We start from the raw sequence: 26,989 nt of genomic DNA on the forward strand, positions 1-26,989 counted from the left end.
TCGTTCCCAAAACTCAGTGTGTGTGCTGTTTTCTGGAACAAAGATCTTTTTTTTTTTTTTTTAATCTGGAACGCTTCACAAATTTGTGTGTCATCCTTGCACAGGGGTCATGCTAATCTCTATATTGTTCAATTTTAGTAGATGTGCTGCCGAAGCGAGCACTGGAGCAAAGATTTAAAAACAAAAAACCAAAAAACACTGTGCAGTGAAATGAGGAAAAAAAAACAAAACACACCACCACTCTGGGGGCACCTGGCTGGCTCAGTCAGTAGAGCATATGACTCTTGATCATGGGTCATGAGTTCAAGCCCCACATTGGGTGTAGAGCTTACTTAAAAAAAAAAAAAATGGCTACCAGACACCTGGGGGGCTCAGTTGGTTAGGCATCTGACTTCAGCTCAGGTCATGATCTCACCATTTGTGAGTTGGAGCCCCGTGTCGGGCTCTGTGCTGACAGCGTAGAGCCTGGAGCCTGCTTCAGATTCTGTGTCTCCCTCTCTCTCTGTCCCTCCCCTGCTTGTACACTGTCTCTGTTTCTCTCAAAAATAAACATTAAAAGAAAAAATTTTAAATTGGCCTGGAGTAAGATATTCATAAAACATAACTTTTTTTTTTTTTTTACATTTTACTTATTTTTGAGAGAGACAGAGAGACAGAGCATAAGCGGGAGAGAGGCAGAAGAGAGGGAGACACAGAATCTGAAGCTGGCTCCAGGCTCTGAGCTGTCAGCACAGAGCCCGCCACGGGGCTCAAACTCACAAACCGTGAGATCATGTCCTGAGCTGAAGTTGGACACTTAACCGACTGATCCACCCAGGCGCCCCATAAAACGTAACTTATTAACCGACTGATCCACCCAGGCGCCCCATAAAACATAACTTATTACGCTCGAAGAATGATCTATTCTTTAACTTGTCCTTTTTCTAGGTTAAAATCCTTTTTTTTTTTCTTCTTTTTTTTGTGAAATGAAATGCTAGTTATTGTTTTAAGTCCTTTTTGGTCATTGTGAAAAGTTGGCAGCCCCTCTTTTTGCCTCCCTCAAATTTATTAAATACTTTCAAATTATAAAATGTTTTATTTTCACATTTTAAAAAATGCAGACTAAGCACCCCTGTGCGCCTGGCATACTCCTAGGTGCTTGGGGTATGGTCACAATAAAACTAGAAAATAAATTGAAAAGGGGCACCTGGGTGGCTCAGTCAGTTAAGCGTCTGATGCTTGATTTCGTTTCAGGTCATAATCTCACTGTTGGTGAGACATGAGATCGAGCCCACATCTGACAGGGCAGAGCCTGCTTGGGATTCTGTCTCCCTCCCTCTTTTCTTCCCCTCCCCCATTTGTGCATGTGCATATGCTCTCTCTCTTTCAAAATAAATAAACTTAAAAAAAAAAAAGAATTTAAAAGAAAGTTCCCACCCCCCGCTAATTGTCCAGCCACTGTCCATGAACACTTCCAACTGTGTCTTGTGTGCTCTTCAGAAATTGTCTGTGCTTGTGTCTGAACATATCAGGAGTTTTCCTCCAATGAGATCACACCACACTTTTTCTTCACAGAATGATGTATTTTGGAAACCTTTCTTGTCAATCCCTCATTCTTTTTAACATCAGCAAAGTTCTCCATTGGGTGGATAGACCAGGCTTGATTTTCCCAGTCTCCTCTGGATGGACAAGGGGGTCTCTAGCCTTTTGCCAGTACACACACATTGCAGTCTGCATCTTTGGGCGTTTGTCAATCCATCTGAAATTTCCTCAACATGGGATTGTGGAATCTGTGGATATGAGCATTTTGTATTTTGAGAAAATTTCCCCAGTTTTTGTTGTTGATGTTAGAAATGTCACTGGTCTGGGATGCCTGGGTGGCTCAGTCGGTTAAGTGTCCAGCTCTTGATTTTAGCTCAGGTCATGATCTCAGGTTTTGTGAGGTTGAGCCCTGCATAGGTCTCTGTACTGACAACATGGAGCCTGCTTGGGATTCTCTCTCTCCCTCTGTCTCTTTTTCTCGCCTGCTGTGTGGGTGCATACTCTCTCTCAAAAGAAATAAACTTAAAAAAAATAAATAAAAGAAATGGCACTGGTTTATAAACTTCTAAGGCCTAGGAATCCTGGTCACACCATCTTCTTACCCCTCCTTTTCCCTGACCCCTCTGACCTCCATTTCTGAAATTTTGTCATTTCAAAAATGTTCTAGAAGTAGAGTCATTGCTGTATGTAACCTTTGAGGATTGACTTTTTTTTTTAAGTTTATTTACTTTTTTGAGAGAGCTCATGCACATGCAGACATGCGATTAGGGGAGGGCAGAGAGGGAGGGAGAATCCTAAGCAGGCTCTTGTGCTGATGGCGGGGCTCAAACCCACGAACTGAGACCATGACCTGAGCCAAAATCAAGAGTTGGTCGCGTAACCGACTGAGACATCCAGGTGCCCCTGCATGTTTAATTTTTTAGGAAATTGCCAAACTATTTTCTAGAGGACCGTACTATTTTACATTCCCATCAGGAATATACAAATGATCCATTTTCTCCACATCTGAGCCAGCATTGGTTGATCACATTTTTAATTTTAGCCATTCTGATAGGTGTGCAGTGCTTCTTATTGTGGTTTTAATTTGCATTTTCCTAATGGCTAATGACGTTGAACATCTTTCCATGTCCTTATTTTCCATCTGTATAACCAGTTCAGTGAAGCATCTGTTCGCATCTTTTGCTTGTTTTCTAATTGGATTGTTTCTTTTCTTTACCGTTGAGTTTTAAGAGTTTTTTTTTTTAAATATATTCCAGATACCAGTTTGTCAGATATGTGTTTGTGAATATTTTCTCTCACCTGTGGCTTTTCTTTTCAGGCTCTTCATAGGGGCTTTCACAATCAATTTTAAATTTCGATAAGATCCAACCTATTGTGTGTGTGTGTGTGTGTGTGTGTGTGTGTGCACATTGTATTTTTTGGTGTCAAGTTACCTTTTAGTTTTGAAACATGTAAATGTATTCATTTTCTAAATTTTTTTAAATGATTTTTTATTTTTGAGAGAGAGAGAGCACGAGCAGGGGAGGGGCAGAGAGAGAGGGAGACACAGAATCTGAAGCAGGCTCCAGGCTCTGAGCGGTCAGCACAGAGCCTGACATGGGACTCGAACTCAGACCGCAAGATCATGACCTGAGCCAAGGTCGGGCGCTCAACCAACTGAGCCACCCAGGTGCCCCTATTTTCTAAAATTTTTAATTAACAAGAATGATAAATTAAGAAATGAATAGCAATGTTAAAATACCTGCTACATACTATTTCAAATCACCTTGCATACCAGCACACTGTTCCAGGGGCTCCTGGATGGCTTAGTCAGAAGAGCATGAGACTCTTGAACTCGGTCGGGGTCATAGGTTCAAGCCCCACATTGGGTGTAAAGATTACTAAAATAAATTTTAAAACTTTATTCTTTATTTATTTACTTTTCTAAATGTTTATTTATTTTGAGAGAGAGAGAGCATAAGCACAAGTGGGGGAGAGACAGAGAGAGGGAGAGAGAGAGAGAATCCCGAGGAGGCTCAGTGTTGTCAGCACAGAGCCTGACATGGGGCTCAATCCCATGAACCCGTGAGATCATGACCTAAGCCGAAACCAAGAGTCAGATGCCCAACAGACTGAACCACCCAGGCACCTCTAAATAAAGAAACTTAAAAAAAAGAGAAAAACACTAGTCCACTGCACAGTAGGTGCCCCAGTGCATGGGTCAGGGGGAGAAGGTTCCCGGTGGCTGGGCCCTCCTGTAATCCCCTGTCATTCCCTTCCTGCAGATCAACATGTACCTGCTGTCACGACTCCTGTTTGCCCTGTGCCGCCTGGGCGTGGAGAAGGGCTACATTCCCGAACCCAGGTGGGACCCTTTCCCTTTGCTCACTGGGATAGTGTGGGGGCTGGTGCTGTGGCTCTTTGAGTACCACCAGCGCACTCTACAACCCTCACTGCAGTCCTCCATGACCTACCTGTATCAGGACAGCGATGTATGGCACGATATCTCAGACTTCCTCCTCTACAACAAAAGCCTTCCCTCAAAGTAACGTGCTCCCAAGGTGCTTATGGGGGCATCTACACCCGAGATTGGCTCCATCGGTGAATCCTCCCAGTGGATCCTTCTTCTCAAGATCATGGTTCTCAGACTCCAGATTCTATTGTCCCAGGGTTCCATTTGCTGAAGCAAAAGCACTGATTTCCAAGTCCCGTTAGGTACTCCCAAATGGTGGACCAAGTGGCGATTCGGGCTGTGGAGCCTTGGACATGATTCCAGCTCTGCTGCTGACTTCTGTGAGACCAGGGAAAGACATCCCCTCTGGGCATCAGAGGAGGGCCCTGAAGTCTCTTACTGGTGTGTACGGTCTTCAATCATTCTTAAGTAACAGAGTGCTCCTTGCTGGTGGGCAGTGGGTTGCAAATACGTTTTTAGAAAATATTATATTCCTTGCTCAGGTGTTCTATTGGAGAAGCTCTAGAATTCCACTGTCCAGTGGAAGCACAATGGGATCCATATATGTAATTAAAGCTTTTCTTAGTAGCCACATTAAAAAAAGTAGAAAGAAACAGGTGAGATTAATCTTAATTATATATTTAACCCAATATTTCTAAAATTTTATCATTTTAACATGTAATTAATATAAAAAGTAACAAGCTATTTTACATTCTTTTTTCTTGTACTAAGTCATCAGAGTCACGTTTGTGTTGTATGCTTATAGCATGTCTCAATTTGGGCCAGTCATTTTTCAAGTGCTCAGTCAGCCACATGTGGCTAGTGGCTACACAGATATAGAACACTGCTGTCCTTACAGAAAATTCTAGTGGACAGTGCAGATACAGAGCTGGGGATATGGGTTTGAGTCCCCACTCCACCACTATGTAACCTTGGGGAAGGTACTTAACCTCTCTGAGCCTCAGTTTCCTGTAAAATGAGGATAATCATAAAACACAGCGGGTGTCCTCATTGGACTTGTATAACTACAACAGCTGCTATTACTACTAATTACTTCCATTTAGTGAGCTCCTACTTCCTCCCGGTGCTTTGCACATATTATTTTTAATCCATGCAGTGACCTTGCAAGTATGTATTCTGATCCTCATTTCACAGATGTAGACACAGGATCAGAAAGGGGAAGTAACTTGCTGAAGGTAATACAACTAGTATGATGGCCAAATCAGGGTTTGAACCCAGAGCTGTCTGAGTTCAAAGCCCATGGGTTTTTTTCAGTGCCTTATGTTAAATTTAGAAATCTAAGCTATGCAAACGTTAGCTGGTTATAGGATCGGTTCCAGGCCGGGGGTGCAAACTCAGGTGCCCACAGGGACCTGGCAAGGGGCATAAATGAAAATGTGCACTAGGGAGTGGTGGGGACACGGTCAACTGGAGACTCACGGGCCAGTCTGATTTTAAAAATCAGTGTGCTGGATAAATCAAACAGGTCTCCAGGAAGATTTGGTCCATGGCCCACCAATTTGAGACCCTTGGTCTAGTAAGAATACTTCAGTCTCTTTTTATATTTTAGAAATTACTAGTAGAAATGTGCACATGAGTCACTGGTGATCTTATTAAAATGTAGATTCTGACTCAGTGAGTTTGCGGTAGGGCCAGACATTCTGCACTTCTCACAGGCTTCCAGGTGCCGCTGGTGGTGCTGCTGGTCTAAGCCATACCTTGAGTAATGAGGCAGTAGGGAATGATATGCAACCAGCCATTATCCCTTGTTACAAGTGAGGAAACTGAGTCACAGAGCTGTTAGGTAATCATGGTGGCATCACATCTGATGCCAATAGCAGTGTTCTCAGCCATGGTGTTGTACTACACGTTTGGAGAAGGTGATCTGGAAGGTCTCTGAATTCACTCTGTGGAGGCTGAATGAGATCCCAAGGTTACGTGGGGGAAGGGGGTGGTCATCAGCAAGCAGATGCTGGGGGTGCTGCACCCATATCTCCTCCAATTTATCACTTCACCGCACACCAGCCAACTTTTCCACCTGCCACCCCTGTGTCTCTGCCTGAAGGCCCTCTCTTGCTACTGGCGTCTGCTCCGTCGCCCCACAGCAGGTCTGGAGGATTACCACATCCCAGGAGCAGCTCTCAACCAATGACTGATGAATGCCCCCCCCCCCCCCCCATTATCACCGGGTGGGGTAACTCCGAGGCACATGCTCCACACTGGCTCCCAGAGTTCCCCAGCGGGACTGAACTCGGGCTGCCCACAGTGGTCACTTGCTTGATAACACTTCCTTCTCTGTCTCCCTTCCTCATGCCCCTATGAGTACTTCCTGGGACCATTTCCCAAATAAACCACTTGCACTGAAATCCTTGTCTTGGGGTCTGCTATTGAGGAAACCCAAACTAAAATTGGCCTCCAGTGCAGCAGGTTGAGAGTCCGTATAACATGCTGATTGGGGACAGCAAGAGCGCCTGGGCTCAGCCCTGTTTCCTTAGGCAAATGGCTTAACCATTCGGTACCTCTGTTTCTTCATCTGTAAAATATGCAGTCTGATAGCACTCACCTCACAGGATGGCCTGGGGGATTAAACAACATGACGAATATAAAGTAAGCACTCAATAAATGTTTGCTGTTATTTCTAATATAGCATCCCAACGTAGGAGGAAGTGTGGTCCTAAGAACTGAGTACCCCCGCTTTTAGCCTGTCCTACCCACCCCCCCACCCCCCCCAGTTAAAGGTAGAGCCTTGGCTGTGTGCCTGCCTAGCATCCCCCCACTGCTGTGGGGGCCTGGCCAGCTACACCAGCGACTGTCTCTGCTCTCTAAGAATAGGTTTCCCTCACAGATGGCATCTCTCTGGATCCTGCCAGAGCATCTGGTGCCTCCAACTGCTCACTCCAGGGAGGAAGGCTGTGTGGTCCTTGCTGAGGAGCAGAGCTCTGGCTTCCAGCAGACCTGGGAGGAGTCCCCACTTGGCTCCCTCCTAGCTGAGCTTCCATTTCCTAAGATCCGTAAAACGAGCATTGCCAAAGGGCCCTTGGCACACAGTAGGCACTCTATAAATGCTACTTCCTGAAATAGTACAATGGTTTAATGTGTTTATTAAGGACCTGCCACATTCCTATGAAGTCTTCTGACACGTAAGACTATACAAAATAATTTTTCAGCAAAACTCACAGTACAAAAGGTAGATCACAAGGAAAAGTCAAGTTCCTTCGTACCCCCAAGCTCCACCCTCAAACCCCTTCTCTTGCCAGGGGCATTCACTGTTAGCACTTACTAGTACAGCCTTTCTGAGATATTCTGTACACAGCCACCTATCTTTGTCTTATGAGAAACGTTTAAAAAAGATTTTATTTTTAAGTAATCTCCACACCCAACATGGGGCTCGAACTCACAACCCGAAGATCGAGAGTCACATGCTCCGTCGACTGAGCCATCCGGGCACTCCTGTCTTATGAGAAACTTTTATATCACACTGTCATCTCAACAAGTCTTTGGCATTTCTTCCTTGTCCTCTGCGTGTTCTATTTCCCTTTAATCAATAATCTAATATGAAAGTGAGCCCTTTCTCTGAGCTGCTTCCCACCCCAACTCTACCCCATCACCCCCTCAGGCACGCTGTTACTGTGATCAGTGTAAAGGTGAACCTCCCTAGATATCCAGATATTACCATCGGTGACACCCCACGTTCAGGCCGATGGAGCTCCCAGTGAAAGGGAAAGGACAAAACTGAGGTTAATTTGGGGCCTTCTGCTGCTCCACTTTCAAATTAGAGACGGGTCCGTGAGGCCCATGTGAGAGCAATGATTCATAGGCCAAGATGCCAAGAAACTGCCTCTTGTGACGCTCCCTGCTCCCTGCTCCCTTCTACGTCGCAGGCCCCAGAAAGAATTCTAGAGATGGTGTTTCTTTCTCCATCGTTTGCTCGGGTTTACAAGAATCAAGCTTTGAACCTGATGCTCTCCTAAACCAGAACATCGTGCTGCACGCATTCCACCCCCCAGAGCGAACCCCATGTCGCCACAATCTGTGACTTCAGCTGGGCTGCTTTCTTTAACGAATTAGAGGGTATTTATAAAAAGAAACGTTATTTCTTTTCCCCTCCCCTTGTCATGTTCCAGATGGATAGGGAAAGAGTGTGTCTTCCTTCAGCCCTGAAGAGCATTTGGGTAAGAGGGGTTTCGTTTTAACCAGAGAGTCTCCTACAGGACTCGCTCATGAACTACAGGCTGCAGGGGCCCAGGTGGACGACAGAGGGAAAGCTGGGCTCCCTTCTGGCATTGTTTTTAGAGACGCTTCCTCACGGAGGGTTCCCTGCTTTCTGCACCAGGTCTCCGTGCCCAGAGCTTTGCAGGTGTCACGATTTCACAAACAAGACGGGAAAACAGGCAAAATGGAAATGTAGGTCATAGGGTCTCCATCCAAAACCTTGTTCCCATTGCTTTTCCAGGCTTCCTCCGTCAGACTGTCCTCATGGGCTGGATGTCAGCTGAGGGAAGGATCAGGGCCAGGCCACATCGGCTCTTATTACTTTCCTTTTTAGGGGGTCTTTTTAGTGTGTGTCATGAACCCCTTTGGCATCTGGTGAAGCCTATGGACTCTTCTCAGAATGCTGTATTTAAACCCATTAAATAAAATACATAGGAGGGACGCCTGGGTGGCTCAATCATTTGAGTGTGTGACTTCAGCTCGGGTCATCATCTCATGGTTCCTGGGTTTGAGCCCCGTGTCGGGCTCTGCACTGACAGCACAGAGCCTGCTTGGGATTCTTGCTCTCTCCTCTCTCTCTGCCCCTCCCCTGCTCACGCTTTCTGTCTATAAATAAATAAATAAATAAATAAATAAATAAATAAATAAATCTTAAAAAAAAAATAAAATACATAGGATTATTGGGGTGCCTTGCTTGCTTAGTCAATGAAACATGTGACTTTTGATCTTGGGGTTGTTAGTTTGAACCCCACATTGGGTGTGCAGATTACTTAAAAATAAGATCTTGGGGCACCTGGGTGGCTCAGTCGGTTGAGTGTCCGACTTTGGCTCAGGTCATGATCTCACAGTTTTTGAGTTCGAGCCCCGCATCCGACTCACTGCTGTCAGCATGGAACCTGCCTCAGATCCTCTCTTCCCCTCTCTCTCTGCCCCTGCCCTGCTTGCTCTCTCTCTCTCTCTCTCTCTCAAAACTAAACATTAAAAAAATTATTTTTAGGGGCACCTGGGTGGCTCAGTCGGTTAAACGTCTGACTTCAACTCAGGTCATGATCTCGCAGTTCGTGGGTTTGAGCCCCACATTGGGCTCTGTGCTGACAGTTCAGAGCCTGGAGCCTGCTTCAGATTTTGTGTCTTCCTCTCTCTCTACCCCTCTACTACTCATGCTCTCTCTCTCTCTCTCTCTCTCTCTCTCTCTCTCTCTCTCTCTTTCTCTTTCAAAAATAAACATTAAACTTTTTTTAATCTTTTTAAATAAAATCTTAAAAAATAATACAAATAAAATGCATAGGATTACAAAAGACAAGAATTATATTGACTATAGAGTTAATTATCAAAATATTTTTTAAATTTGTGATTTAGTATTATATGTTCTTTTTTTAGCACACTAAATAAATAGTAGCAGATCTAAAAGTGTCATGATTTCACAGGTGCATTAGGCATAAACAGTACCTCCAGATCCGGCAGCAGCTGTGACAGGGCACTGATGTAGTTGTGGTTTCTGTTGCTGATAAAGTTCTGGTGCTGCTAATTTGCCTCTGGTCTGTTGCCTGCATGGAGTTGAAGGAGATGTTACATTGCAGTCAGAGGCTGGTGAATTAATAGATATAATATTTTTTTCCTGTCCAAGTTCCTGGAACTTGGGTTCATGGGTCACAGATTCAGAACTTATGTTTGAGAGTGACCTCAGCCTGACCACATGGCAGCTGTCCTTAACCTAGCCCTGAACATGGGAATAATAAAAATACTGGCTGATGTTGTCTGAGTCTCTGCCAGTACCAAGTACCTGGTGACATTGGACGCTAGGACTCGGCAATGGAAGAAGCCAGCTCCTGCTCACTGGGGGCTTAGAGTCAAGGGAGGGAAGGCTGCCACATGAATACACAAATAAGATGATTTTGGAGAGCAGTGGGTGCTCTGAAGTCAATAGCACAGGGCAGTGTAATAGAATGACGTGGAAAGGGAGAACAAGAGGGTCTGTTTTCCAGGGAAGGTCTCTCTGAGATCCACGGTGAGGAGAGAGCAGAGATACAGAGGAAGGGTGTTCCCAGCACAGGATCTGCAAAGTGTGCAGAGGAGGGAACCAGCTGAAAGCATTCCAGGGCCTGGCAGGAGGCCCGTGTGGCTGGGACAGAGTGCAGGGTGGGGGTGCGCTGGAGTGCTGGAGTGAGTGTTGGAGATGGAGGCTGAGAAGCTGGCTGGGCCCATCAGGCAGGCTTTGTGGGCAGAATAAGTGGTTTGGGTTTTCTTCTAAGTGTTACGGGCAGCCTCTGGCAAATTTAAGCAAGGGAGTGATATGATGCGATTTACATTTTGGAAAGATTCTTCTAGCTACAAGTGGAGAAGAGTGTAGGGGGCCAGGTTGGCAGTAAGGATCCGTAAGGAAGTTATGTCATGGTCTGGGTGAGAGACCATGGCAGCCTGGACCAGGGTGGGGCTATGAGGTGGAGAGGAGTGGACAGATGTGGGATATAATTTGGAGAGAGACTTTGTGGCCCAGGGCTGGGGGCGGGGGGAGCAAGAGGGGTATAGTGAATGACCCCCATGTTCCTCCTCCTTAGGCCTTGCCCCCCCACCTGAGAAAGGAAAGCCCTGACCTTGCCCCCCCACCCTTGCCTCCTCAGCCCCCTACAGCCCTGGGGCCCCTGGCATGCGGGCTTCCCAGCTGGCCCCAATTGTTGTTACTCCCCAGGGAGTCATGGGAACACACTCCCCCTGCCCCTTTCAGCCCCCTCTTCCCAGACAGGGCCAGGCCCTAACAATGCCCCCTCAGCCAGCCAGTGGCCTGGACACAATGCCCCTGATTCGGTTCATTGCCAGCTCTAGGAGGCCTGCTGGGTTTCCTGGCCTGTTTGGCATATATATAACTCTGGCTTCCAGCAGGGATTTTTTTTTTTTTTTTTTTTTTTTTTTTTTAACAACAACAACAACAAAAATCCCTGGCTCCTCCTTTCTGAATATCTTAATATATTAGAAAAAGCTTTTCTCTTCCTATCCTGAGCCCTCCGTACTCCCCTCCCTAACCGCACTTGCATGTGCCTATCAACCCCCCCCTCCCCCGACCAAATGCAGGTCAGCAGGTGTCAGCAAGAAAACGAGAGAAAGAAAGAAAAGCCGCTTGCTCCACCATGGCCAACCTCGAATGTGCTGGTGATGCTGAAGATCATGAGAATAATCTGAGGGCTTGTGACATGGCAGGCGCGGTGCCCAGCGCGTTTTGTACACTATATCTCACTACTTCTAGGACACCATCAAAGATGAGCTACAACATTATTTTGAGCCCCTGAGAAAGAAAGGAGCTACCAACGAAAAATTTAGGATAGGCCATTGATTGTATGATGCACCTCAGTTTCAGAGGTATTAAAATATGGGGGGGGGGGAGAAGTCTTAGAATCCATGGAATTACGAGATCGCCTCATCTACACACCTCATTGCCCTCTGAACATATTTTTCTCCTTGTCTTTGTGCCTATCTGTGCCAACCAGAGTTTGGGGGGGCAGTGCAGGGATGATGAAAACTAGCCTGATGAAAACTCTCCTAGTCTGCAGCCTCCCTAGAACGATTTTCCTTGCCTCCTTGAGAGGAGATGTAGGCAAGCTGCCTTGGTGATTCATCTTTCATTCCTAATAACAGCTGACATTTACTGGGCCCTCTCTCTGTGCCAGGTACTGTCCTAAGCGCTTTAATGCCCCAACAGCCCTATCAGGTAAACACTATTTTTGTCCTCCTCATTTTACACATGAAAAAAACAGAGCCCCTCCCCTCTAAGGGTCCCTTACTGACACTGCAGCTCTGGTCCCGGGCAAGCACAGCTACTGTGTCTGGTTTCCCCCCTCTCCTTGGAAAAGCATCATCCCTTCTCAGAGGTTGGAGATGATGTAGAGAATGGAAGTGACACTGGGTGAGCTTTGAAGGGAAGAGAGGTCCCCAGAGCCTGAGTTCAGTGGGTAGTAGGGTTTGGGGGAAGGGAGGATGGCTTATCAACCTGGGACCTGTCCACTTGCACTGTTGTACCTTGAACCCTCTGACCCACACCCTACTGAACTATGGACCGATGGATGGACCAAGAACTTGGCCAAGGCCATCCAGCTGGGTAACTGGTGGCTGGCACCAAGCCCCGTGTCTCCTGTTTCACCATGAATGCCCACTTTTTCTGCTCTTCCACGCCCATGTCTTCTCTGCAAAACAGAGGGGCTGTGCAGGTGCTAGTTAGTTCCTCGACAGTAAGAATATCACTAATGCTAGTTAACATTTATTGGGCGCTTACTCTCTGCCAGGCACAGGCATCAGGGATTGCAAACTCAGATATCTGGAATGGCAGGGCAAGTAAGGTCACTAGGTGAGGCAAGCCATACAGGGACTATGGTGGCCTAGAGGGTCAAGGCTCTGGTGAAATGGGGCAACAGCAATTGCTCAGCACTGTGATGGCATGGCTAGTGTTGCCAGATATTACGGTTTTAAAGGAAAGCCAGACATTTGAATTTTTATATAGCATTTTCCGGTTTAAGAAAATTTTTAACTAATTCACAATTCAGGGAAAAAAAAAAAACAAAACCTGTGGGCAAATTAAACCATACTTGTGAGCCAGTTTGCAAATCTGCTTGTTTGCTTATTTAACCCGGACACCCATCCCATGAAGGAGCCTTTGCCCCTTTTTGTACAGATGGGGCGAGCTCTTTAAGAGCATAAATCATCTACTCAAGGTCATCTAGCCAAGCCACGTAGTTGGGGTCTGACTCCTGCAGCTTGCTCCTGTGTTTGATGGCCTCTCAGATGGGTAAGAGGCCTGTGTTCAGACACAACCAGAACTGGCGTGGTGACAGAACATCTCCAGGGACAGCAAACCGTCAGTCAGAGAATTCAGTGTAGCAGTGAGGGATCATTTGAGACAAATGTGATGTTGCAGACATAAAATTCCCCACCTCCCTCTGCCAGAACTCAACAATGGATGTCTCTGTGCCTCTTAATAAAATTCAGTCACCACAGAATCATTTCTCCCAATTAGGCACTCCTTATAATGATGGGATGTTCATGTTTGGAGACTTTTTTTTTTTTTTTAAACCTAAGAATGTATGTTTAGGTGAGGTGGTGTATGTGGAATAAATAGCCTTGAATTATTTGTGGTGTTTGTCAAACTTCTTAATGAGCATATTGTACACGTTCATGTAAATAATTCTGACTCTCGACTCTCCCACTGGACTGTGAGCTCCAGGTATGAGAGATGGGTCAGTTTTGCTTCCAGCTGTCTCCCCAGCATCTAAGCATGATGTCTGACAGAACTGCTCAATAAATATCTTGTAGATTGAATGTCTGATACAATTGCTCAATAAATATCTGTGGAAGTGAATTGACTTGTCCAGGGTCACACAGACCAATGTTCCCATTTATATCCACTTGATTTAGAAGTTCATGCTGTCACTTCTGCACAATCCTGCCTCTTGGAAAAACTCAAAGGAAAGATGTCTCCACACTGAGGATCATGGGCCCAGGAGCTTCCACACCTTTGGACTCTTTTAGAGTTAGATGTTGGTAGAGATGTGATGATGGGGGTGAGCGCCTACTAAGTTAGGCCACTATCCATCATGATACCTTTTGGAAACCTCACATTATAATCTTGACAGACCTGAGCCTGGCACGTGGGGTATTTATAGGGGGTCTTGAGGTATAAAGTGCGGGCCCTAGGGTTTTGCCGTGGAACAGGCTAAGTTCTCATCTCATTTCTGCTCCCTGACCTTGAGCTGCGAGTGGCCCTCCCTGAGCCTCCTTCTTCCTGCACCATGTGGATAAATAAGCTTCACTTAGGGGATTATTGGTTGAAAGGATATCATCACTGGAAGTGGCTGCCCAGTAATTGTAGATTTTTTGGAAGCCTACCAGCCAGAAGAGAACTGTTGATGTTGAGAACAGCCTTATCAGTATCTCCCAGGCTTGAGGCCAAGGGGCCCATCTTTCAGGCCTTTGCTGCTTTCAAGTGGGTATTAATAGATACAGAAGGACCTTATCTCTTCCTTGAATTCACACTGGGAATTCTGGTCTTCCCTCCTTTCTGCTGCAGCAGGACAGGAGGGATTGTGGGAAGAAGGGCACCTGATTCTACCTGGGAGGTTGGGTACTTGAATACTTTGGGGAGAGCAGGGCTTTGGTAAACTTCTAGCTTTGACCTCACCAAGCATGAATAATAGCCTTTCATCTGCTAGGTAAGCTCATGCCCTTTGGGCCTCAGCTTGTCCATCATGAAATGGGGCAATAACAACATCTGTCTTCCTTCTCCAGCAACCAGTACAGTGCTTGGTGTATGACAAGTGCTCAATAACTGTTTGTTGAGTGACTATTGGGTATGAGAGGACTTTACAAAGAGAATGTTGCTGTTATTGAGACCCTTTGGGAAGATATGGAGAAAAGAAACTCCCATCTGGAATGGGACTGTTGCTGATTTCTCTTACCCTCTGTCAGAGTCTGGCTTGGTTATTTCAAATGAGACCTACCATTCTAATAATGGTGGCTTATCCGGGGAGAAGGAACAGGATGATCCCATGGCTGGCAATCCAGCATAGGCCAGATTCTATCACTGGCTGGCATCACAGGTCTCTACTCCCGAATGGGCCTCAGTTTTCCCATCTCTACAGCAAGAGGCTTGTGCAGTCTCTATGGTCCCTTCCAATGCTGACACAATCTAAGATTTACAATGAGCAATTTCAAAAACTGCTTAGGAGACTCCTCCTGCTTACCTAAACCACCTCATAGTTTATAAAACACGTTCAGCTCCCTTATGCTTCTTATCCTCATGGCAAGCCTGGGAGAGGCCAAGGTAAAGTGCCCATTTTACAGATGAGGAAACTGGAGCTGAGAATTGTCCTCAAGGGGCTATAACTTGAGGCTGCACCACACATTTTGGTTATACAGGTATACTATTTGTTCTCAAACGTGAACCTGCATAAAAATCACCTGGAATTGAGGGGTGGGGTGGGTAGGGTAGTGCTTGTGAAAATGTAGGTTCCTGGGCACTTAAGAGACTCTAAATTGGCAAGGCTGGGGTGGGCCCAAAGGTAACAAGTGCCCAGGTAATTCTGAAGCCTGGTGCCTAAGGACTACTCCTGGAGAGTCAGGGCCTCCTTGTTGTATGCTGGGTAGCTTCAGGCATCAGGCTCTTTCTTTCCTAACCTTTCTCAGCATCTGCTCGGGGCCGACCAGTGTTGGGAGGAGGCCCTAATGGAGCTCCCTGTCTTGGTAGGAGAGGCAGATGGAGAAATTGAGTGTGTGGTGAGTGCTGGAACAGAGGCAGCATTGGGCAATGGCGGCAGTGAATAACTAAGACTCTGGAGGGCTCTCTGGAGGAAGTCATGTTTATTCTGGGCCTCAGGATTTGATCCTTGTTTGTGTATTACTTGTTTCGGTTTTTTTTTTTTTTTTTCCCTGTGGGTCATCCCCACCAGATGGCAGGCAAGTTCACAGAAACGATCAAGTCTCAGATCTCTGCCCTCAGAGCTGGCACAAGGCCTGGCACAGAGAAGAGGACAATATTGGTCAAATCAGCTGACCTGAGCAAAGAGAAATGGCTGATGGAGAGGTCACAGGGCCTCAGGATTAAATGCATTTTCATGCTCAGCACCCTCACTTCCTCCCTTTGTGAGATCTAACATGGAGTTAATGGTGGAAATTCCTCATCATGTTGTAAACATTTGTTACCTCTGTTCCTCTCCTCCTCTTTTCACTAAACTGAGCTGTTCAAAGTCTGAACTAGGAATGAGGCACAAAGCAGACTCTCAAAACGTTTGTTGAATACAGGAGTGAATGAATGAGTTCAAGAAGCTGTGCATTGGCTATTGAAGATTCCAGCTAAAAGGGGGCTTATAGGAAAGCCCCAAGCTGTGTTGGGCCAGATGTCCCTCCCCATTTTCTAGCAGCCCCCTTCTGCTCAAGCTGACAAGGACAAGGCAGGTGCAGGATTTGAAAGTAAATATATAGGTGGAGCAAGTTGAGGATGGGAGCAGCAGCTGGGACTTTGGAGATGGGCTTGAGAAGCTAGAAACGCGGAACAGCAGCACCTAGTTATCTAGACCGAGCTTGTTGGGGCTACAGGTGGAGGAATCTGGGGGTCACGTGAGGTCTGCGTATGGTGAGAAGTGCAGAACGGACCCTCTGTCCTAAAGGTCTCCACACACAGGGATCAGCAGGATGCGATGAGTCGGGGCGGGAACCTGGCCACCACGCCTGGGGTAGGGACAGTCCCCGCTGGGGGCGGGGAGTGCGAAACCTCCTGGCACCGCCCCGACAAAGCCTGCGCGCGCCCGGTTCCGCGATTGGCCGCGCCTCCTCGCGCCGACGCCCCGTCCCGCCCACCGCCGCCGGTCCGGTGCGCTGCAGCCAACGGGTGCTGTCGCCGTCGCCCACGTCACAGTCCAGACAGCCAATGATGGGAGCGCTCCGCGGCTCGTGGCTCTTTCGCGGCAAAAAGGATTTGGCGCGTAAAAGTGGCCGGGACTTTGCAGGCAGCGGCGGCCGGGGGCGGAGCGGGATCGAGCCCTCGCCGCGGCCTGCAGCCATGGGCCCGCGCCGCCGCCGCCGCCTGCCACCCGGGCCGCGCGGGCCGTGAGCGCCATGGCCGTGGCCGGGGCCCCCGCAGGCGGCCCATGCGCGCCGGCGCTGGAGGCCCTGCTCGGGGCCGGCGCGCTGCGGCTGCTCGACTCCTCGCAGATCGTCATCATCTCCACGGCGCAGGACGCCAGCGCCCCGCCGGCCCCCGCCGGTCCCGCCGCGCCCGCTGCCGGCCCCCGCGACCCCCGACCTGCTGCTCTTCGCCACGCCGCAGGCGCCCCGGCCCACACCCAGCGCGCCGCGCCCTGCACTCGGCCGCCCGCCGGTACGGACAACACAAGGGATACTGGGCCGAGTGCGCGTCTGGACCCCCGTGCTGACCCGGGCGGGGCGCGGTTTTTGGCCAGGAGGCAACGGGGGCGGGGGAGGGGGGTGGGCCGAGGCTCCCGGGCTGGGCGGGGCCGAGCCTGGGTTGGGCCTCCGGGCCCCGCCCCGGGGTGCGGGGTGACCTCGGGCCAGTCCCCGTTTGCTTCTGTGCTCTGGGCCTCGGCTTCCCAGAGCCGCTCGAGGGTCAGACTCAGTGATAATAATGGCCCACGTGTATTCAGCTGGCGCTGCCTGTATGCCAGGTCTCTGGCAGACTTGGAGCCGGCTAAAACTCACAACCATGCTGTGAGCTCAGTGTTGTCACTGTGCCCATCTTGAATTGAGGCCCAGAGAGGGGAAGTGACTTGCCCCCGGTCCTACGGCTGCAAGTGGCGGGTCAGGGATTTGAACTGCGGCCTGCTGGCTTCAGACCAGAACTCGTGGCGGGGTAGTGGCCACGGCGCCTTGGGGAGGTGAAGGGGGGGTGTCCTGGAGCCAAACTTTTGAAGAGTCCTTGAGGAGACCCTCCTTCCTGCCTAGATGCTCCACTGCCAGGTGCAGGCCTGGGCCTCTGGGGACAGGCCTCCTGGCTGGGAGGCCTTCTCTGCAGGGGCGGGGTGGTTGGGCCAGCTGCTGATCCCCTCCCTCTGCCTGTCCTTCCATCTGCCACCCTCCACCCTCACAGGCCCTGGTTGCCATGGAACCTCATTAATGAGACAGGCAGACCCCTAGGCCCCCAGGGAAGTACTGGGTGGGCTGGGCCTCAGGGAGCTGGAGTGGAAGCCCCCAGTGCCAGGAGAGAGGAAACATCCCAGGGAGATGCTTTGATAAAGTGCTGCTGGAGCAGCAAGAGGCTCAAGACTGGGGGGGCGCAGAAGAGGTGGCTGAATTACAGGGAAGAAGGGAGTAGAGGCCCAGAGCTTGGACCCGTGGGCTTCAGGACAGGGTGTGGAGACCAGTTGGACTGGCAGAGCCTGTGGGTGAAGGTGGGGCTTGGGAGGCAAGCAGGGGCCAGGCCAGCCTGGCAGGATGGGGTCTCAGCAGGGGGCTTGGAACAAGTGGGAGGGGTGAGGCAGAGCCCAGGGCAAGGAGGTGGAAGCTGTCCAACTGCTTATGGGGGCCTGGGTGGCAGCTGGTCCCTGAGGCATCCCAGCAAGTCTCCCCTAACTCCCTTGGCCTCACGCCCAGTTCTGCCTTCCTTCCGGAATCACCAAGATGCTAATAATAATAACAATAGGAGCCACCATTGTTTTGAGACTGTTTTGTGTGTCAGGCTCTGTGCCAAGCACTTCACCCAATTAATTCTCAACAACCATCCCCTTTTACAGATAGAGAAGCTGAGACCCAGAGATGGTAGGTCATTCAGCTTAGTGAAATGGTGGGGCCAGTCCAGACTTCCTGAGCGGTTAACCAATTAACCACCGAGATGCCTTGCCTCCTGGAGATGCTAATAGAGGGCAAAGGAAGTTCACAGACCCTTCTAATGGGTGAAAGAAAGGAGGAGGATTCTACCAGGGGTGGGTCACCTATATCCCAGTGACCTGTCTCTGCCGGTGCCAGCTTGGGTCCTGGACATGAAAACTGCATTTAGCTGACTGAGAAGTACTTAGCAGGCCTGGGGCTGTAGAAGCTGAGCTCTGCGCTCAGAGGGACTGCTGGAGACTCGGCTGAGGAAATGTCCTCCACCCCACCCCCAGTGGTGTCAGAGGCAGCCTCTGTGAGCCTGAGCATTCCATTCATTCAGCTGTTGTTGGGTTAGTGAACACCCAAGAGGTACCAGACACAAGCAACTAAAAACCTCTGCCCTCAACAGGACTTAAGTGCTAGTAGCCACTTCCTGTCAGTGGATGGTAGGGGCGAGGGCTGGCACCATCCTGGAGCTAAAGCCCAGAAACATGGGCCCAGCTTTTGCCCTCCAATACCTCCCAACTCCTGTACCTCTGGGTAGCCACTGGCCATATGAGCTGTGGCCTCCACTGACCCTCTGCACTGACATTTGTTTGGGACAGTCTTTGAAACAAGCTACAGGTTCAGCTTCTGCATCAGTGAGCATTCATTGAGCATCTCTAGTGTACAAGTCTCTCTGCAATTCAGCCATTCCTCCGGGCCCTTCCTGTCCACCTCTATCCTGTCATGGCTATTAAAAAACAAATTAAATATAATGCACATTTACTGGGGTGCCTGGGAGGCTGTCGGTTGAGCCTCCAACTCGAAATTAATTTCTATTTAGGTCCTGATCTCTGGGGTGAGATTGAGCCCCACGTCAGGCTCTGCACTGAGCTTGGAGCCTGCTTGGGATTTGCTCCCTCTGATCCTCCCCCATGCGTTACTCCACGCGTGTGCGTGCTCACTTTCTCAAAATAAACATTTAAAGAAAATACACATTTACTACAGAAAAAGAGTTAGACTAAAAAGTTGAAGGGGGCAGAATGCCAGCCCCATCCATTTTTCCTTCTGTTTTCTTTTCCTAAGCTTCTTTTTTTTTTTTTAAGGTGGTTGTGACAGCTTTCTTTTTCTTAAATTTCAAAAATTGTAGTTTTTCCTTTATTTCTGTGTTCAAACAGTGGATCATCCACACCTTACAGATATGGTAACAGTCCCCCATGATTGTCCCCCACCCACACACCGTACAGAGCTGGCTCCTAGAATGGATTCTAAAAAATATTTTAGATATTTAGAAACTGGAGAAAAATGTTTCGTGAGCTTTTTAGTCCAAAAAGGGATCATACAAATGCATTGCCCTCTAACGTTTTTCTTGTCATTATGTCTTCGAGAGGATTCTGTGTCACCCTGCCTCAGTCCTGGACAGCTGGGTGGTATTCTAGGGGCTGAAAGAGCCATACTTTTTGTGCCTCCCCTTCCACGGATGGGTATTTGAGCTGTACAGATTTCCTTTTTTTTTTTTTGCCAGTGTTCTGTGTTTCTTCACCTCTGCCTTCCCAGGCCCCTGTGCTAAGATCTTTAGAGAGCAGTGGTAGAAATTGACATTTGCTTGAGGCCTTGGTTTAGGGTGTGGCATTGACCTGTCTTCAGGGTGGGCAGGGGCCTGCAGAACAGGGAGAAGAGGAGGGGAGGGGTGCCGTTGGCAGGAGCATGCTAGGTTCAGGCGCCAGGGGCAAGGCTGGAGAGGAGGTACATTCTGGTTGGCTTTTCGGGGCTAGGTTCTGGACTAGGCTCTAGGGAGGCAGGACTCATGGTAGATAGGAACGTGGGCTCAGTGCCAGCCTGTTAGGACTCACATCCTGGCCCTGCCTCTCACTGTCTGTGCAACCTTTCCGAGGTACAGTTTCCTCGGGCAGTGGAAGTCATCATGGCCTCTGCTTGCAAGGTCCAGGCAGAAGCTTTGATGACCAAATGCAGGCAAAGCAATGATTTAGCAGTACCCATTACACAAGAGGCACTCAGCACGTGTGAATGCTTCTGTCCCTGGGACACCTGAGGGAACCTGTGAATGTGCAGTCAGAGGGAGGGTCTGTGTGGAGGTTCATATAATAAACAGTAGTTGATGCCAGGCACTGCATCCAGTGATTATTTAGGCCCAGTGCCTGCCTCCGAGGGGGCCCTGCCCTCCAGGTGAGACAAACACATCTGCAGAAATTTGTATTGAGAGATAATGTGGGGAAAGATCAGGTATGAGGCACTTCAGTGGGCGAAGGGACCCGGTCTATTGCGGGATCAGAAAGTGATGGGGAAGGTGCCTGCCCCCGGAGGTGGAAGGAATTGGTGTGAAGAGTAGGAGGGAGGGAGGTGAGGGCACTCCCGGGAAGGAACCAGTATGGGCTAAGGCTTAGAGACCTGTCTCAGCAGAAGTGCAGGTGGAGAAGTGGCAGAGGAGGACACTAGGGTAGAGAGGGACAGGTGGAGGTGGGGAGATGGCTGAGTGGTCCACATGGGAGGAGATAGTGGCTGTGGTGATGGGCTTTCTTGGCAACTACATGTGATGAGGGCATGGCTGCCGAAGGTTCTAGCTGGGGTTATGCGTGAAGGAAGGGTATGGCTGGTTTGGGTCAGGCTGCACCTGAGAGGCCTGTGAGACTCCATCCTCCAGTGTGGGTGACTAACCCGTGGGGTGTTCTGGGCGGAGATCCTGGCTCAGCCGCTTCCGGGCAGTATGACGTTGGGCCTCTCTGAGCTTCAGTTACGTTATCTGTAAAATGGGGCCATTATTGTGCTGCTAGTCCCACAAGACGGACCGAACATGCAGAGCATGTGTGAGCACCAGCTGCCGCCATGTTCAAACAAAAACCAGAGAGAGGAGGCAACTTGCCCAAGGGACCTATATCCTAATGGCATAAAACAACAAACAACTAATACAATACTGTATGTGAGCTATACTAGAATTGAAATTAAAAGCTTAATTAAAAAAAAAAGAACTAAGCATTTATTATCACACAGTTTTGGTGGGGCAGGAATTCAGAGGAGATCTCTTCTGAGGTTGCAGCCCAAATGTCCAGCCAGGTTGCAATCATCAGAAGGCATGACGAGGGTTGGAGGACCTGTTCCCAGGCTCACCGGTGGTGCTACTGCAGGAAGCCTCAGTTCCTTGTCCCCCTGGGTCTGTGTGACATGGCAGCAGCGGTCCCCAGAGTGAATGGTCCAATTCAGAGAACAAAGAGGAAGCTCCAGTGCATCTCGGACCCAGTCTGAGAAGTGACTGGTCACCACTTCCATTACGCTGCTCATTAGAAGCAAGATACCAGATCAGAACTATATGTAAGGGAAGGAGAATTAGGCCCTGTCTTTCGAAAGGAAGAGTACCAAGAAATATGCAGACAGGGGTGCCCGGGTGGCTCAGTTGGTTAAGCAACTTGACTTTTGCTCAGGTAATGATCTCACTGTGCGTGGGATTGAGCCCCGCTTCGGGCTCCGCTCTGACAGTGTGGAGCCTGTTTGGGATTCTCTGTCTCTGCCCCTCCCCTACTTGTGCATGTGTGTGTGCATGTGTGCTCCCTCGTGTGCGCGCAGCGCTCTCTCAAAATAAATAAATAAAAAAAAAAAGAAATTTGCAGACATATTTTTAAACCACCACAGGCCCCCAGGGAGGTAGTGGTGGAGCTAGAACTTGAACTCGGGTCTTCTGCCCTCCACTTGAGTAATCTGTCCTGTGTGGTAGGATTGTGTCCCCTGGGATCCCTCACACACTTAGATGTCCTGGTAGAGAAAGTGGGGCAGGGGTGGCCCAGGAGCACCAAGCCCTAAATTAGGTCTATTGTGGCCTCACTTCTGGTTATTGGGCATCATCCCATTGTTTCTACCACAGGTAAAACGGAGGTTGGACCTGGAAACTGACCATCAGTACCTGGCCGAGAGCAGCGGGCCAGCCCGGGGCAGAGGCCGCCACCCAGGAAAAGGTACCCACAGAACTTGGGCTGGGGCAGGCCCCCTTGACCCGGCCCAAGTTGGGGGTGTGGACAGACAAATATGCTTGCAAAGTGAGCTCTGGTCTGTCAGGCCTGGACCTGAGCCAGGCCTCTGGAGGCCCCGAGGGGCAGCTGGAGTGGCTGCCCGGCATGGCTTTCCAAACCCTGGGGGGTGGGGAGTTCCCCAGCCAGAAAAGGAATGCCATGTGGTTGGCAGGCGGCAGCCCCAGGGCCTCCCCGTCAGCTTTGCCAAGGGGAAGGAGCCATCTATCCCTCCCACCCCTATCCCTCTGCCCTGCATTGCCAGGAAGGCTGGCCTGCCTGGGGTGGGGGGGTGCTGAGGGAGCCACCTCGCCTGGACCCCCAGGTGTGAAATCCCCAGGGGAGAAGTCACGCTATGAGACATCGCTGAATCTGACCACCAAACGCTTCCTGGAGCTGCTGAGCCGCTCAGCTGATGGTGTTGTTGATCTGAACTGGGCGGCTGAGGTGCTGAAGGTGCAGAAACGGCGCATCTATGACATCACCAATGTCCTCGAGGGCATCCAGCTCATTGCCAAGAAGTCCAAGAATCACATCCAGTGGCTGTAGGTACCAGCCAAACAGGAGGGCAGGCAGAGACTGAGGCACAGGGCTGGACCAGCCTGGAGGAGCTGAGAGCAATACCCACCGTGGCTGCCGGCATCCTTGTCATATAGCTGGGGAAACTGGGGCTTAGGGAGTAGAGGAAGGTACACAGATCTCACATATGCAGCTTAATGCACCTTCATGTATTTCTTTGCGTGGGGAGCCACCATCCAGATCAGGATAAAGAACACACCCAGCACCACAGAAAGTTCCCTGTGCCGCTTCCCAGTTGTTGCCCACCCCTCACACCGTTAGGTGATCACTCTTCTGCCCTCTGTTGCCATCAATGGGATTGTCTAACACATCTGTTTTGTTCTTGTTAATTCTTGTTTTGTTTTTCTCCTCTCCTCTCCCCCCTGGCCATCCTACTCCTCTCTCATTGACACATCTGCCTTTTCAGTTTTTAGCAGATGATTCCATTCTGCATCATTTTTTTTCTTTTTACTTGACTACGTCTTGGAAGTGCTTCCACGCCTGTACATCTGATGCATTCTCATCCTTTTATATAGCTTTATAGTATTCCACAGCATGCCTGCACCATCATTTACTTATCCTGCCCCCTGTGAGGGATATGTTGGTGTTTACAGACATTCAGGCCCAACTTTAGACCCCTGCCAGTCTGACTTGGAGCCCAGTTCAGCCCTCTGCTGCTTCCCAGCGAGAAGCCAGACCCAGAGAGGGACAAGGGCTCACTTAGATCTCACAGAACAGGCAGCAACAGACTGGGTGCTGAGGGTCCAGGCTCCTGGGCCAGGAGCTACAAGCCCTCTCTTTGCCTCCTGCAGAGGCAGCCATGCAGCAGTGGGGATCGGTGGGCGGCTTGAAGGACTGACCCAGGACCTCCGGCAACTGCAGGAGAGTGAGCGGCAGCTGGACCACCTCATCCATATCTGTACCGCCCAGCTGCGGCTGCTTTCTGAGGACTCTGACAGTCAGCGATATCCTTGGATCTTTGGGATGGCCCCCATGGAGGACAGGACTGGCGGGTGGGCATCCCATCCAAGTGGGACTGTGAGGTTACCCTGGGCCCTGGATTCAGGAGAGGGGTCTCGCTTTGGATGCAAGTTCTGGGCTCAGCATTTACTTGTTGTTATGCTGGACAAGTTACTTAACCTCTCTGAGCCTCAGCTTCATCTGTAAAAGGGGAAAGTAATCAATTCTGAAATTGCACAGATTAAAACAAGAAAACTTAGTACAAGCAATAGTAAACATTTATTTGGCAGTGATTCAGTACATGGCCATAGCTTCATAGCTAGAGATCTAAGTTCTTGTTTGTCTTTCATCTAGAAAAATAGTAACTTATTTTTAAGATTTTATTTTTAAGTAGTCTCTGCATCCAACATGGGGCTTGAACTCACAACCCCGAGACTAAGAGTTGGCTCCACTGACTGAGCCAGCCAGGCTCCCCTAGAAACTTTATTCTAAAATAAGGGGTTTGTTTTGTTTTGTTTTGTTTTGTTTTGTTAGTAAATACCCAAATTATGTTTAAAAGTTTTGGAGACAGCCACCAATTGACACCAAGATCATGGGTCAGAATGAATTCTCAGCACCAGGCCTGGAGTTGTCTTATGTAACTTACATGAAATTATTGCAGGCAACCATCATTACTTTGGGATTAGATGGGTAGAATGCTCTCACTGTACACATGTGGAAATTGGGGCTCAAGGTGTGAGATAGGCCCAAGCACCAACTATGTGCCAGGCCCTGGGGTGGGGGATGGAGAAGACAAGAGAGACAAGGTAGGTGTGGGCTCTTATGAATCCTCTGGGTGGGTGGCCCCAGAGGTCAAAGATCACGTGGTCCTTGACTCCACCAACCCTGGCCTACGTGACCTGCCAGGACCTTCGTAGCATCGCAGACCCCGCAGAGCAGATGGTTATGGTGATTAAGGCTCCTCCAGAGACCCAGCTCCAAGCCATAGACTCCTCAGAGGTGAGACTCGGGACTCCAGACCTGACCAGGACAGGCTGGGGTGGGCTGGTGGTCAGCTGAGCCTCAATATACCCTGCCTGCTGCCTCCACCCAGACCTTTCAGATCTCCCTTAAGAGCAAACAAGGCCCCATTGACGTTTTCCTGTGCCCTGAGGAGAGTGCAGGCGGGATCAGCCCTGGGAAGACCTCATCCCAGGGGACAGCTTCTGGGGAGGAGGACAGGGCAGTTGACCCTGCCACCACAGTGCCACCACCATCATCTCCCTCCTCATCCCCTGCTGCGGATCCCAGCCAGTCCCTGCTCAGCCTGGAGCAAGGTGGGTGAAGGGTGGGTGGCTGGGTGGGGTGGGTCTGGGCTCCTCTCCCAGCTGGGTGGGCAGGCGTGACAGCCCCCTCTGCCCTCCCCGCGGGCCGTCCCCGGCCTGTGATGCTCCCCCATCTCCCCAGAACCTCTGCTTTCCCGGATGGGTGGCCTGCGGGCCCCTGTGGACGAGGACCGCCTGTCCCCGCTGGTGGCGGCCGACTCGCTCCTGGAGCATGTGCGGGAGGACTTCTCCGGCCTCCTCCCTGAGGAGTTCATCAGCCTGTCCCCTCCCCACGAGGCCCTCGACTACCACTTTGGCCTTGAGGAGGGTGAGGGCATCAAAGACCTCTTCGACTGTGACTTTGGGGACCTTACCCCCTTGGATTTCTGACGGGGCTTCGGGGGACCAGGGCCTCCTGAGATCCCACCCTGTCTCTGCAGCCCTGGAGCCCCCTGCCCCTGGCCGTCCCCCCAGCCCGATTGGAAATGTTTAATTTATACCCTATCTCCCCTATCTCCGGAAGCTTCTAGCTCTGGAGTCTGGCTATGGCCAGGAGGCTGAGCAAGCCAGGAAGGGAAGGATTCTGTTTGTGGTGTGTATGTGCATGCACCCAGCACCCAACATGTGTGTACACGGGGTGAGTGGTGTGTGAGCATGTGTGTGTGCATGTACCGGGGAATGAAGGTGAACACATCTGTGCGTGCACTGAAAACACGCCCCAGTGTGTCCACGTGTGTGTGCATGAGTCCATGTGTGCGCGTGGTGGGGGCTCTAACTGCACTTTTGGTCTCCTTGCTCCAGGGGCCCCACGAGGCCCAGGGTGGCCACCTGCCCCCAGAATCCTGCGTGCTGACCAGGCCAGGTGGAGAGGCCTTGGCCTGCTTGTTTGCAGGACAGCGAGAGCACTTCTGTCGTCTTAAAAGGTTTTTCTGATCGAAGCTTTAATGGAGCGTTATTTATTTATCAAGGCCTCTTTGGCAAGCCTGGGGCACCAGCTAAGGGTAGGAAGGATGTGGGACTGATGCCCCAACTCCCTATACGCCTGAGCGAGGGCGGGGGTCCCTAAGCTGTAATTTGCCCCACTCCGAAGGAGCTGAGGCCTGAGCGGTTTATTTATTGGGATATTGAGGGAGGGAGACAGACTGACTGACTGACAGCCATGGGTGGATTGAGGGGGTGGTCCCTTCCCAGGGGGTCACTGCAGGACCCCATCTGCCCCCCAGGATGGATGTGAGATGGGAGAGGTGAGTGGGGGACCTTCACTGACAGGGTGGGCAGGAGGGGTGGGTGAAGGGCTGCTCCTAGCCCAGACCACAGGGGCCCCTCCTGTGGCATTTGAAGTGCCCCCTCTACCCCACTTCTTGCTCTGCCCCACCCTCCAATCTGCACTTTGATTTGCCTTCCTAACTGCTCTGTTCCCTCTTGCTTTGGTTTTAATAAATATTTTGATGGTGTTTGGGCTGGGTTTTGGGACTGTGTTCTGGGAGCGAATCTGAGAGAGGGAGAGGTAAAGGCTGCTGGGAAAACACCCCTTGTCTACTTCCCCACTCCCTGCCCCTGCTTGGTTTCATTTCATTTGAGCCTCCCAGCCACAAGAAAGGTAGACTTCATCACCATTTTTGTCCTAACTTAAAAACTGATCCAGTGAAGTGGTAAGTGAACTCCCCTCCCTTTCCCAGTCCCAGAGAGGCCACTCTGATTGC

The 26,989-nt window shown here is 50.0% G+C and overlaps 2 protein-coding genes and 1 non-coding gene across 9 annotated transcripts in view; 2 read left to right on the forward strand and 1 right to left on the reverse strand.

Moving 5' to 3' along the window:
* PXMP4 (peroxisomal membrane protein 4) overlaps positions 1–22,415 on the forward strand; it is a 32,660-nt gene extending 10,245 nt beyond the window's left edge. Inside the window, exons 3-4 of one of the 7 annotated variants that reach the window (XM_053890341.1) lie at positions 3,786–3,865; positions 22,323–22,415. In XM_053890341.1, coding sequence (XP_053746316.1) covers positions 3,786–3,865; positions 22,323–22,351 — 109 coding nt within the window. In that variant the 3' untranslated portion in view covers positions 22,352–22,415. Of the gene's footprint in view, positions 1–1,233; positions 2,043–3,785; positions 6,319–8,405; positions 9,377–11,233; positions 13,509–22,322 lie in introns of those variants that run through there. The other 6 variants (XM_019458767.2, XM_019458768.2, XM_019458766.2 and 3 more) reach the window with 6 other exon arrangements.
* Positions 60–162, reverse strand: LOC128773618 (U6 spliceosomal RNA). Its single transcript, XR_008417970.1, has one exon. It is a non-coding gene; the product is annotated as a U6 spliceosomal RNA (small nuclear RNA).
* Positions 16,644–26,198, forward strand: E2F1 (E2F transcription factor 1). The gene is given in 8 exon segments (XM_019458764.2): positions 16,644–16,939; positions 16,941–17,021; positions 22,323–22,413; positions 22,790–23,009; positions 23,835–23,987; positions 24,867–24,981; positions 25,076–25,298; positions 25,429–26,198. Coding segments are annotated over 8 exon segments (1,311 nt in total). The 5' UTR covers positions 16,644–16,759; the 3' UTR covers positions 25,677–26,198.
* The last annotated feature ends 791 nt before the right edge of the window (positions 26,199–26,989 follow it).

Source organism: Panthera pardus, unplaced genomic scaffold (genome assembly GCF_024362965.1).
Source record: "Panthera pardus isolate Hobbes unplaced genomic scaffold, ASM2436296v1 HiC_scaffold_25, whole genome shotgun sequence".
In the NCBI taxonomy this organism is placed as follows: Eukaryota; Metazoa; Chordata; class Mammalia; order Carnivora; family Felidae; genus Panthera; species Panthera pardus.